Here is a 14,351-nt window from a genome sequence, read left to right on the forward strand (position 1 = left end):
TTTTATGTTCTGAAACCTAGGAAACTGGTATTTTAAAATGTTTTTTATGGTTAGTCATTTTTATTTAAGTGCAGATGTTGTTGCAAACATTTCATTTTTTGAGTTGGTATAATGACTAACTTTTTTAACATCCAACTCCAAAGCACCACACCTTAGTACTAGACTTACTAATTAATTAATTGTATAATTGCTAGGCTATTTAATGGAGGTTACTGCATACTGCATTTTGTTTTCACTTGATAAAGCTCAGGACTGCCTGAGCGAAAGCGCTTGTGTGATTCTATCTGTGACTTTTGGAACACTTCAGAAATAAAAATACAGCCTTGTGGACTTTAGCAGAGTTCTGGTTCCTTTCTTCAAGGTCGTGGATTATTCTTTGCTTGTCTTTGGTTTTTTGTGCATTACTTCACGCAATCTAACCTACGTTTAATGGTGCGCTTATTAAACCTAGCACAAAAGCGACACCCGACTACGTCGTGCTCAGGCCCCAAACAAGGAATACAAAGAGAGTGGTAATCCCTATGCGGTATTTGTTTCCCACAAGAAATACAATTATTCACTTTTTCTGACATCCGGAATTAACTGAGGCAAGAAAAACAAAAGATTCCCAACGGGGTACTTAGCCCAACTTGGTTTCGGTCTGAAACTCGAAATACGAAAATTTCAGAACGCCGAACGGCACTTGCAAACGCTGCTTCTGCTTCGGACCATGCGGCAAAAAAAGACTGAGGATATGACGTCGGTCATGCGCTTTAATACTGGGACGCACTGACGTCAGATATGAGCGCCCATGACCGACGCCAGCCTAATACTTTGGTATTCGGGCCGACCGAGGACAGCGGACTACCCACAGGTTATGACTGCAGCAATGTGAGATGAAGAACATCATAGTTTTACACAGTATAAAATAAATGCTTACAGCCCTCATCAATGATTTAGATAACGGTATCTGTGTTGGCATCATCTTTTTAGAAATGCAAAATGCATTCATTTCAATCTCGCATTTGACAAACATCAGCACACTAACATTTTTAATATTAATGGATATATTTTTGCATGGTGGTCCTGTGGAGAATTTCTTCACAAGTGAAAGTGAGGGAATGGTACTTCACCACAGCTTTCTATAACAGGGTATGTACCCCAAGGCGTAGTTAACAGTCCACTTTAATTTTTTCTGTGACCAAAATAACTTACAGGTACTTATAGCTGGACTTGAAATGTGTTGACAATACAAAGATTTTATCAATGACACCGAATAAAGGACTATGTAAAATTTTAGAAGACCCTGGATGTTATGTAACTGTGGTCTCTAGAAAATTCAATAATGTTTAAAACCAAGAAAGTAATGTATCTAGGGAAAAGTAATTTGCTGTACCCTTATTCTATTAGCAACCAAATGCTAACTTCAGTACAACAGTTCAGGGACAAGGGTATAGTTGTAGATCAGAATTTTTTTTAAGGATAATACAAACTCTGTGCTTAAGAAATGCTTTGAGAATAGAAAGACTGTATGAAGGTCAGTCACAGCTACTCACTCAAAAGTACTGATATCTCTATTTAAAACTTGGATAAGGTAACAAAACTGAATATATTGTTTTTATAACTATACAACAGACCTGAAATAACAATTCTGCACAATACAAATTTCTAGTGTACATTCATTAACATGTTCTACAAGTTTGGCAATGTTGTAGATATACTTTAGTCTATTACAGGAATCATAGGGGGGATTGAAAAACCTTTCTGCCACTTTGGGTATTGGGCTCATTTTCCATAACTTACACAAAATAATTAAAGTCAGAAAAAAGGCAACACTTACAGGAAACTTCTCTCAAAATATACTGTCTGGATGAGTGTTACTATAAAGGTCAGATCTGAAGCTCACTGTGAACCTGCAAAACTCAAGACATCCACTTTGAAGAACATCTGCATAAGCCTAGACTTTTGGGATACGGGCTTCAAGAAAGCACTACACTGAAACAATGGAGCAATTCACAATTAGAGAAATCAGCTATTTTTTGAAGGTGGCAAAGGAATATTCTGTGCAGTTCTGTAAAGCATGTGAAACAAAGTAGAACAGAACGTCTTTAGTCTTTTAAGGGGCACCACTGAGCTAACCACATCAATTAAAATGACAAGTAATGGGAAGACCGGCCCTTTTAATCTGAATGCACAAGGGGAACCGCTTCTGAATTAGCAGTCTGTACCAAAAATTCGGGAACAGTGTGCAGACATGCTACACAGATGCAGTCTGAAATCATAATGGTATGTATCTGAAATAAGACAGTAATACCAAAGTTTTTCTGTAGGCATTGCAGAGAGAAGTAGGAAGCTGGAAAGCATAGGTAAGCCAAGAAGCCCTGACAGAAGTTGTACTAGCAGTAAAATGCACGTGCCTTACGTTCTGCCTTCCCTCTCTTTTTGTTCCTGTGAATCTCTCCCTTTGCTGATGCCCCACCCAAGAATTTCAAAGGTAACAAGTTATTTTACAAGGCCTACACATAATACCTTTCCAGTTCACATAAAATGGCAGGACAGAAAAGTAGCATTAACTGCTCTTGACCTTAATAAATAAAGCATTGTGTGCACCTCTCTAATACAGCTATCTGTTATCACAACTACACTTCCTGCCCAAAGTGAGAGAGGACAGGATCAGAAAACAATGGGAAAAAAGATGAGTCTAAAATCTATCATTAGAGCACAGGGTTATATGAACTCCTTCCCTCCTGAAACAGTGGCAGGAACAGGGAAGAGATGAACACCAGATCTGTTTGGTGGGAAAACTAACAACTGGGATCTCAGACTGCTGTGCTAAACATAGGAATGAAACATTCATCTAATTCCTCTGCCACACACTGCACATGCTAGCAAAAATACAAAAATGTCTACGAAAAAGTACTCCCTACACATTTTCCAGTGTTCCACATGTTCAGCAGTGTAATCTAGCAACAAAATTCTTACTTGTGTCTGCTGCAAGGACTGTGATGTTGTACTCATCATTCTGTACACACGTGGATTCTCTGTCAAGTTGTTTTGCAGTTTTGATGATGCCTGTTTTTTCATCAATATTAAACCATCCATCACGGTCAGATAGTTTTTTGTACCTGTTGACAAAATGTAATACAGTTTGCTTCTAGTAACAAAAAATATCAACTGTTCAGTTCTATAACACCCAGTCACAGTAAATATAATGAAATCAACGTGAATAACACTAGTCTTGCAAGCACAGTTTAATTTTGCACTTCTGAATATTTCAACTTTAAGCTTGGCATCCGCTCTGCAATAAACATAAGGAATTATAGCACCAATTCAGATACGGATCACTGAGGCAAAATTAACACTGTAATTGTAAATAAGGATCAAACATTCTAAGGACAGTTCACTCAATCGTTAAGAGTAGTTTTCATCCAGCTTCATCATCAGACAATGTGACTACTATAGTAAGGAGAAAAATTCGAAAATGTGACAATCCTCTCATTTTAATGTAGTCACTCCTGTAATTCTAAACTACACTACGGCAAGCACCAGTTTTACAACCCAATTACGATGACAGTTGCTGTGGATGGATAAAGTGATCCAAGCACAGACAATTGCCCATCAGCAGCTGTACATTCCTATACATATTCTCTTTTTTTCAGGCAGGAAAAGTATAAATATTGCTGATGTGCCATCATGAAGAAAATAAAAGAAATAGGGGCCACTATTAAGCATTTCAACTTAAAGAGGTAATTCACAACCAACCCCAAACAATGGTAAAGTATTCAGTAAATTAAATGATGTGGGTGGAAAATTAAAGTACAGTTTTGTACCTACCATAAATGTAGATGTCCGATAGATATGCAACTGCAGTCCTGACATATGGGTTGTCCTGCCTCAGGCAGCCCTTCGGTCGGCCGGATTCCAAAGTCTGGGTCCGGTGTCGGCTGATGTCGCCTCCTCCCTGACATCAGAGCGGCTGGGGTATAAAAGCATCAGCCAACGCCATCTTCTTCAGTGTTTCTTGCCCCAGATGCCCTCCAAGGAAGGCTAAATTTAGTGAATGGATAAAAATTCCAGACATGCAAAAACAGTAATAAACAGATACACCATAACAGATATCCCCAGCTAAATTGAAAAGGGGAAGTTGACCCTAAAAAAGAGAATTACAGAGGGGTAGGAGGGAGGGAAAACCTGACTGCAGTTGCATATCTATCGGACATCTACATTTATGGTAGGTACAAAACTGTACTATGTCCTTCAAGAATGCAACGGCAGTCCTGACATATGGGTAGAATACCATAGCCAAGCTGGGGGTGGTAGGATCTAAGAAAGGGATGGTGTAGCTAAAATGCCCTGCAGGACTGCCGAAGCAAAGCCTGCTCGGGATCTGGAGTATAAAAGCAGGTTGTAGTGTTTGGTAAATGTATGCACGGAGCTCCATGTAGCAGCCTCTAGAATGTCCTTTGTAGCCACTCCTCTTAGAAAGGCTGTGGATGTGGCTATAGCTCTGGTGGAGTGTGGCCTAATATTGGCTGGCACACCTTTTCCATGGAAAGGGTAACAGAATCTGATGCAGTGTCCAATCCATTTTGAAATTGTTTGTTTGGAGATTGCCTTTCCTTGCACTCCAGCAGCATAGGCTACAAATAGTTGATCAGACTTTCTGGTGGTCTTTGTTCTGTCCAAGTAGTAGCGTAATTGTCTGTGTATGTCCAAAGTGTGCAGCAGCTTTTCCCCCCTATTTTGAGGATTGGGAAAGAAAGTAGGCAGGTGAATTGCTTGATTTAGAGACACCCTGGATATCACTTTTGGCATGAATGAAGGATTGGTTCGTAGAGAAACTCTGTCCTGATGAAAAATGAGAAAGTGGGGTACTGTCATGAGGGCCTGTATCTCCGAGACTCTTCTTGCTGAGGTAAAAACTTTTTTGCCCCATCTCTCCAGGGACCTTGATTCCCTGTCTGCGGGCAAAGGGTTTTTGGCCGAGGAAATAGCCACTCCTTTGGGCCCCTGAGAAATAGTTTCTAGATCCACAGAGTGAGCCTTAAAGAGATGCTTATGCGTTTCAGGAACCCTGTAATATCTGTCTGGCTTGACAGGAGCAGGAGGGAGAGAATCAGGGGAAGCACTGGAGTCTGAGTATACATCATCCAAGACATCCAACAATGGAGGGATAAGCTAATGGTCTGTGCTGGGGTAACTTAAGGAAGGTACGTAGCCTTTTCCTGGAGTCAGAAAATTCCTGACCCTGCCACTGAAAATGTTCTCTCATAGAGTGGAGAACTTCTCCGAAAGAAATATCCTCTGGAGGAGAGGCAGAAGGAATTGATTCCTCAGCATCAGAGTCCTCGTAGGCCTGGAAGGATTCTTCCTGGGTATCTGAATGCTCTGAATCCCTAGAGGCTTCATCCGAAGAGAGGGTATCTGTCTGCTCAGTCCTAGGACTTTTATCTGCAGGAGGCTGGGAACCTCTGTCTGGATGCGACTGAGAACCTCTGAGTAGAGAGATTAGATCTGCAGCTAGGGTCATGATCTGTTTATCAGAAGAGGGGCCCTGGGAAAAAGTTTTAGGAGGATGGGCCTTAGCCTGGCTGGCGGCCTTAGCACGTGTGAAGGCCTTGATTGACATGGAGACCGGAGGCCTAGCTGCCCCACGTGCAGGAGTGAGTTTATCCACAGGTATGGTGTCAGGTAAATCCTGAGCTTTGGTTTCGGGAGGAAAATCAACAACCGGCACCGGGGAAACCTCCGGGACCGAAGTACGCGGTAAAGCGGTGTCGTCGGCCTGGAGCGGTGGAATTACCACCTCCGAAGAGACCGATGCACTCGCGGAAGGCTTAGGCGTGGTATCGGTGGACGACGCGGGCTGAGGATGTCGGTCCCGGTCCTTGCGTTTTTTGGAAATATGTGCTGTCGGTTGTTCCGACGGCATGATATAAGCGTAATTTTCGCCAAAAAAGTCTTCGGAAAATTCTGCCCGGTGCCTGAGTGTGCGCTTATTAAAGCAAGCACAGGCAGCACAGGCCGAGATGTCATGGTCTGGGCCCAGGCAGGGAAGGCAGTAAGAATGGAAGTCCTTATGAGGTATTTGTTTACCACAAGACAAACAATTATTAACTTTTTCAATTTTTTCTGACATCGGCTGAGGCAAGAAAAATGTTCCCCAACGGGGTACTTAGCTTTTTGATGACTTTGGTAACTGAAAACACAGGAGCTGACCGACCGGCACTTGCGAACTGCTTTTGCTTCGGGCACCTCGCGGCAATAAAGACTGAAGAAGATGGCGTCGGCTGATGCTTTTATACCCCAGCCGCTCTGACGTCGGGGAGGAGGCGACATCAGCCGACGCCGGACCCAGACTTTGGAATCCGGCCGACCGAAGGGCTGCCTGAGGCAGGACAACCCATATGTCAGGACTGTAGTTGCATTCTTGAAGGACATCTGCTTTACGATAACTTCCTGTCTGTATTCCCCCTTCTGTCAGTGACAACTACTACAATATTAAAAAACACTGGGGCTTCCAACCTTTTGTGGAAACTATCACCAATTTTCTAGAGCCTCAAAACACCACCACAAATACTGCAGACATCTCTGTCAAGACAATGCAGGTGCTCATAACAGAATAACAGACCTTCACATTAAAAAAAATCGCTTTAGAATTTCTTTAAGGACACACAAAAAAACCTTAGTCTGTGTAGAAGTGATTGCATCTGTGAAGATGTGACCTGCGCTATATGTTATGTTTATTTTAGATACTTACAAGACCTTTGAACACTTTAGGGCAACACAAGAGAACTATGGGACACTGCTGTTTGTAACAGCAACAAGGACGGAGCAGCTGGAGTGCTCCATGGCCAATCACGATGAAAGTCCATCAACAAGTTTTGGATTCAACATAAAACAAAGCAAATTTAAGTAACAGTTGTATAGAGACACAAGAAATGCTGAGATTTTCATGGATTTATTCTTCACTTTCAAGAGTTCATATTTGAAAGAATCCCTGTCTTAGGCTTCCAGAGTCTGGGGTTCAGTTGCGACTTCCAGTCACTATGTGGAGTTTTGCATGTTCTCCTTCTGTCTATACAGGTTTTCTCCATGTGTAATAGGTTCCTCTCAGTCTCCCCCAAAACGTTCTAGGAATTTGGCTACACTGATCTGTGTATGACTCAACAAACAAATCCTTAAAATTGAAGTGTATGTTATAAATTTCTTAAAGTTCATATTAAAATGTATGGGTATGGCAATAAAAAGTTAAAAAAAATTAATATTACACAAAGTGCTAGAAAAATTGTAAGAGGCGTCCATAAATAAAAAAAAAAGTGTGCTTGATAAGAGCACTGTAAATTTTTTAAAACTCATGTTAGGCTTTGCTCTCTATCTTGCATCTCATTATAGTCAGCAGTTATAAGCCACTTTTGTTCTGGCGGCCATGTGATCTCAATGCTACCGAAGAAAAATATTTGAACTTAAAGCATCTAATGTCTTTTATTGGCCTGCTAAGTAATATCTTGAGCTCTTTAAATTATCCTCTATTTTTTGCAGGTATGATGAAAAGATTATTTGTCTATACTCAGGCACATGAATATGGCATGGCGGTACATCCATATTTTTATTGTTTTTCCATTACTTTTTAATGACTTTATACAGATTTAAAGTGTGAAGATTATATTCCAAATTAACAAACCCATACAGATAACAAAAGCAGAGTCAATGGTAATCAACCAAACGTACAACATGCTGTTAGAAGGGCAATTCCAGTAATGTCAATGTATAAAAGTATGAAATCAGGTTTCCAACAATATTGTTGTCGAAGTCATAGTGCCAATTTAGGCTCTGTACAACTGACTGCAGCTGGCTCTTGTGTTGGCTGTAAAATAAGTATGTAGTGCATGGGGCAACAATTACACTCAAATTGGTGAAAAGACAGACGTTTATTAAGCAACTTAAACATTGCATTCTGACTGTTTAAGCACAAAAGAAGTGTTCACCAGTTTCCAGATGCTCTTTAATGGGTGGCTGCTGAGTGTGGAAGCAGTTACTGCGTTATGGCATTCTAAGCTGTAAAACATGAACTGCTATTACACTATTTTTCCTTTAACTTCTGCAGTACATGGGAGCATGTAAATCTCAAAGTACTACAAAGAATTAAAATTGGGTCTTTCTGATCTATTAATATTCAATTCTCCAGCTTCACTCCCAAAGTGAATTTCTTGACAGTCATGTCTTAAACATACAACTATAATATCACAGTACAATATTCCATGGAAAATCTAAATTTCAGTGATGTGATGCCGGACTGCATGACCCCTTTTCCAGCTTCTTGTACAGAGTATGGTACTTGGCCCGTCCTCAGTTTGCCTCTACCGACCAAAATTTATCCGCTATCAAAATATTTACTCTTCCTAAGAAGCTCTTTTATCAATATACACATGCCTCACACCCTTAACTATAAAACTAGAAAATACAGTTCTTGGCTTTATTTGGACAATAAGAAATCAAAACTGGCAAGCAAAAAGTTGATGGCATCCCGAAAATTGCTATGCGTATGCTTGTGACTATACATTTTACAAGCCACATTCTTTATGGGTGCTCCCAGAACTTATGCTGGCCAATATGATGTTTACAATAACACCCTCAAAGTGGATCCTGGACAGCATGCAGTTAGTTTCATAAAACTGCTCAGAAATTGTGAGAAGGCAAAGTAAAAACTTATTTTTGGGACAGGATGACAGTCTACTCCAATTATTGTATAGACAATAAATCCTGTTTACTGGATTACATGGATTTTGGGAACAAACTATTGACAATAAACGTTTAACACAGATGGGACATGCATTCAACCCCATTCAATACCCTTAAATAAGTGTTTGCAGTACTATGTGAAAAATAACATACAGCTCACAGAACTAACTGAAACAACCGAGCAGGATCCACTCTCTCCCATGCCTCCTGTCATGGCTATATTAAGAGAGTGATAATTAGAGCACAAATACTTTTGATAAAGATAAACAGGAATAACGTACAAGGTCACTGCTTCAATATTACTTCTGGTCACAAATTATATTTCCCAATTCACAGTTTTTTCATATAGCAGTTTTCTTTCCCCATTTCAAAAAGACTCACTTTTGGCACACCAGTCCTAAGCAGGCAAAATGGAGGTTGGGAGAGCGACAAGTGTTGGCGGTGTGGAACAGAAGATCCCCATAACATAAGCATGGCTTGGTCTTGTCCTAACAGCAAACAATTTTGGAATACAATCTCAACCAACATTTTCAAGTACTGAAAGCACCCATCTGAGAATATTACTAAAGGCCTGCACTGTTACAGTCACAGAATTTGTAAATCTTTATCTGTGTCCAACACATTCTTCAATCTCCATTCTCTTTGGCATATTTTCTTTATTCTTGGAACAACATTTTTTTGTAATAACACAGGAGAGGTTTGATTAAATGTAGAATATTACTATTTGATTATATCAACATTTTGTAATAAATTTCCTAGATAAGCATATTTGGGTTGTTGTTTACCGGGAAAAGCCGAAAAGACAAAAACAACAACCCAAATATGCTTATCTAGGAAATTTATTACAAAATGTTGATATAATCAAATAGTAATATTCTACATTTAATCAAACCTCTCCTGTGTAGCATCACTCTACGTAATACAAAGAAAATGAATAGTAATGTCAGCAGCCAGTGAAGTCTTTGGAATACTTGTCACTTTAGTCACTAAAATGTGTTTGTGAAACCACAAAATAAAAACAAAAATATTAAAACATGTACGATTTAGCATTTAATAGAATAGGCTGATAAATACATCAAAAACTAAGCATATACGATTTGGGAGACAAACTGAAAGGTGAATATTTAATACAGCACACAGTGACTGAAACTGTTGACTCATTTAAGAACCTGGGTATGGTATATGGGTAGCTTCAGCTATAAGTATTTCTAATCATATCAGCCAACTGGTTAATGATAGTTATAGAAAGTACAGTTGTGTACCTACCATAAATGTAGATGTTAGAGTGTATTCACTGCTGCAGTCATTACACTTGAGTTATCCTGCCGTCAGGCAGTCCTGCAGTCAGCCAGAGTTCCAAAGTCTTGGTCCGGTGTCGGTTGCTGTCGTTTCTTCCCTGACGTCAGCGCGCCAGGGGTATAAAAGATGTAGCCGACACCATTTTCTTCAGTTTTTCTTGCCCCAGATGTCAGGTGCCCACAAAAAGGTAGGCAATACATATTGCTAATGAAACATACATAATAAATAAAAACAATACCTTCAGCTACAAGCAAATACACCACATAGGTTGTACAGGATAGAAAGGTATAGATAAGTCCCAGCTAAGAAAGTGGGGATGGAGGGTGGGTAACCTGGACTGCAGCAGTGAATACACTCGAACATCTACATTTAAGGTAGGTACAAAACTGTACTATGTTCATGTTTCACTGCTGCAGTCATTACACTTGGGTTGAATCCCAAAGCTGAGGTTGGGTGGCCGGGTCTATAAAGGATTTGGAGTGGCTATGAGGCCCTGCAGCACTGCAGTGGCAAAGCCAGCTCTGGATTTAGAGTAAAGAGGTAAGTGGTAATGTTTGGTAATGGTATGCATGGAACTCCAAGTTGCAGCTTCCAAAATATCTTTGGTTGGTACTCCTCTAAGAAAGGCTGCTGAAGTGGCTGCCGCCCTGGTTGAATGAGGCCTAATGTTGACAGGCACAGTTTTTCCATGTTGTGTGCAGCAGAAACGGATACAGTGTCCTATCCACTCTGAAATGGTCTGCTTTGAAATAGCCTTTCCCTGGGATCCTGCAGCATATGATACAAACAGTTGCTCAGTTTTCCTGAAAGCTTTTGTTTTGTCCAAGTAGAACTGCCTGTGTATGTCCAATGAGTGAAGAAGTCTATCCCCTTTATTCTGGGGATTTGGATAAAATGTTGGCAAGTGAACAGTTTGTTTAAGAGCCACACTGGATACCACCCTTAGCATAAATGTAGGATTTGTTCTTAAGGAAACCCTGTCTTGATGAAAAATGATGAAAGGTTCCACTGCCATTAGTGCCTGTAACTGTGATTTTGTTACTGCCAAAAGCAGAGCAGTTTTCCATGACAAAAATTTAAGTTCTGCTGAAATGGCCGTCTCAAAAGGTGGTAAAGTAAGTTTTTCCAAAACAAAGTTGAGGTCCCAAGTTGGTGTCGGCGCTCTCCGGGGCGGTCTAATGTTTTTATCCCCTCAGAGCGGTCTAATGTTTTTTAATCGGTGAGAAAAAATAGGAGGATCAGTGTTGTAATGAGCTGAAATAGCACAGGCGTGGATTTTAACAGATGAAAAGGAAAGACCTTTGTCCAGCATCTCAGTTAAGTATTGTAATATCTGAGGAATATTTGGAAGAAGAGGGTCAAGGCCTTCAGACTGCTTCTAGGCGCAGAATCTCTTCCACTTTTCTGAATAAGATTTCCTGGTGCTGGGCCTCCTGGTCTCCAAAATGACATCCATAACAGCTTTAGAGAGAGGTGTTGGCTGGTTGGCTATGTATCTGCCATGCAGCCAGATTTAAGGTTTTGAGCTGGCTGTGCAGGATCTGATTGTTTTGCGGAGTCAGAAGATGAGGAATTTGAGGTAAAATCCATGCTGGACCTTGAGCCAAAATCTTTAAGATTGGGTACCAGTGCTGGCGTGGCCAGTCTGGGGCAATCAGGATCATCTTTCGTCTCTCTAGACTGGCTTTTAGGAGTACCTCTGAAAGGAGAGGCAGTGGTGGGAAGGCATAAACCTTTAGTGTTTTCCAGCTGAATGAAAGAGCAGCCACTTTCCATGCTTGTGTGTGGTAAGTACTTGTGCAGAATTTTTGTAGTTGGCAGTTCAGAGGGGAGGCAAACAGATCTATGTCTGGGCACCCCCATTTTTGTGTTATCATGCTGAATACTTATGGATTTAATTTCCATTCGTGAGGATACATGATGTTTCTGCTTAAGTAGTCTGCCAGAGTATTTTTCTTTCCTGGCAGGAATTGTGCTTGCAGATGAACTTGATAGGTCAGTGCAGTGTTCCACAAGGTCTTGGCTTGTCTGCATAGGGGGTAGGAATGAGTGCCCCCTTGCTTGTTTATGTATCACACAACTGTGGTGTTGTCATCTTTAGTAGTAGTTGTCCTGGATGCAGAAGGTTCTTAAAAGCTGTTGGGGCATTTTGTACAGCTAGCATCTCTTTTTGATTGATGTGGAGATGCATTTGGGCTGCGGTCCACTTGCCCTGGACACATTTGCCTGCCATGTGTGCTCCCCAGGCGTAATCTGATGCATCTGTTGCGAGTGTCTGCCTGGCTGTGGGTAAAGTGAAAGGCTGTCCCTTGTTGTGGTGACATGCCTGTGCCCACCATCGAAACTCCTGTTGTAGGCAGGGAATGAGTGGTATTATTGTTTCCAAGCTGTGACAGTGTTGAGTCCAGACACTTTTTAGATACCATTGTAGCTTCCTCATATGCAGTCTGGCATATGGTATTAGTAGTATGCAGGATGCCATGAACCCCAAGGCCTGCAGAATTTTTCGTGCAGGGAGCTGGGTTTTTGTTGCCATCAAATGAAAACACTGAGTCAGTTGTCTTTGCTTGTCTGGTGTGAGATAAGCCATCTGGGCTGTTGTATTTAAGCTTGCACCCAGGAATATTATCTCTTGCGAGGGCACTAGTTTTGAATTATTTTTGTTTACTCTGTACCATAGGCCCATAAGTAATCTTTTTACAAACGCCAGATGCTGTAGTAGAATGTCCTTGCTCTCTGCTTGTATAAGGCAGTTGTCCAAGTAAGGATATATTTGAATTCCTTTCTGTCTGCAAAATGCAACTACTGGTGCCAGGCATTTTGTGAAGACCCTGGGCGCAGTAGATAATCCAAAGGGCAGTGCAGAGAATTGGTAATGCATTGTGCCAGCTATGAATCTGAGGTATCTTCTGCAATTTTGTCCGATTGGGACACGTAGGTATGCTACTGAGGTTCAAAGAAACAAGCCAAGCCTTCTTGCCCAGCATGGGAAGAAGTTGCTGTAGTGTCAAAATTTTGAATTTTGGAATATCCAGGTAAGTATTTAGAATAGATAGGTCCAGTATGGGTCTCCAAGCTTTGTCCTTTCTGGGGGCCAGGAAAACTCTCGAGTAAAATCCCTGTCCTTGTTCCTGTTCTGGTAATTTTTAAAATACTCTCATGTCCATGAGGGCTGTAATTTGTTTTTGTGCCTCTGTCCATTGATTTTGTGGCAGATCTGGCATTCCTTTCGGCCTTGGTAGAGAATGGAAAGTACAGTTTTGTACCTACCATAAATGTAGATGTTCGAGTGCTCATACAGCTGCAGTCATAACAGATGGGTTTATCCTGCCATCAGGCGGGTCCTCGGTCGTCCGAATTCCAAAATCTAGGTCCGGCGTCGGTTGTCGTTGCTTCTTCCCTGACGTCAGTGCGGCAGGGGTATAAAAGAGGCAGCCGACGCCATTTTCTTCCGTTTTTCTTGCCCAGATGTCAGGTGCCCCCAGAAGGAAGGCAAACAGAATGTTATGCAAAGATGCAATGTTGATAAATCAAAAACAGTAGTTGCAAGCAAATACACCATAAAAGAATACCCCAAAAAGGTTATATGAAAAGTGTTTGTCATAAGGCCTGTCCTAAGAGGGGATGGAGGGAGGGAAACCTGGACTGCAGCTGTATGAGCACTCGAACATCTACATTTATGGTAGGTACAAAACTGAATTATGTTCATTGTGCATACAGCTGCAGTCATAACAGATGGGTAGAATCCCAAAGCTAAGTAAGGGTGGTAGGCACTAAGTGGAACTAGGAGGGGCTAGGATGCCCTGCAGAACTGCTGTGGCAAAGCCCGCTCTAGATTTTGAGTATAGTGGGAGGTGATGGTGCCTGGAGAAAGTGTGCACTGAACTCCAGGTGGCTGCTTCCAAAATGCCCTTGGTAGGGGACCCCCCTGAGGAAGGCTGCAGAGGTAGCTGTGGCTCTGGTGGAGTGGGATCTGATGCATGCAGGCACAGCTTTTCCATGTAATGAGTAACAAAAACGTATGCAGTGGGCTATCCATTTTGAAATTGTCTGTTTGGAAATAGCCTTTCCCTGAGCACCTACAGCATAGGACACAAAGTTGCTCAGATTTCCTGAATGGCTTTGTTCTGTCAAGTAGTAACGAAGTTGTCTGTGAATGTCCAAAGAATGTAGTAGTCTTTCCCCTTTGTTCTGTGGATTAGGATAAAAGGTAGGCAAGTGGATAGTCTGATTCAAAGCTACATTGGATACTACCTTTGGTATAAAGGTAGGATTGGTTTGCAAGGAAACTCTGTCCTGATGGAAAATGATGAATGGTTGCACAGCCATGA

The 14,351-nt window shown here is 41.4% G+C and overlaps 1 protein-coding gene across 1 annotated transcript in view; it reads right to left on the reverse strand.

Moving 5' to 3' along the window:
* LOC122796733 (desmocollin-3-like) overlaps positions 1–14,351 on the reverse strand; it is a 1,348,840-nt gene that overhangs the window by 472,842 nt on the left and 861,647 nt on the right. The window contains exon 11 of the mRNA XM_044065442.1: positions 2,962–3,104. Within this exon, the coding sequence (XP_043921377.1) occupies positions 2,962–3,104 (143 nt within the window). The remainder of the gene's footprint in view (positions 1–2,961; positions 3,105–14,351) is intronic.

Source organism: Protopterus annectens, chromosome 3.part0 (genome assembly GCF_019279795.1).
Source record: "Protopterus annectens isolate FY-2018-M chromosome 3.part0, PAN1.0, whole genome shotgun sequence".
Taxonomy (NCBI): domain Eukaryota; kingdom Metazoa; phylum Chordata; order Ceratodontiformes; family Protopteridae; genus Protopterus; species Protopterus annectens.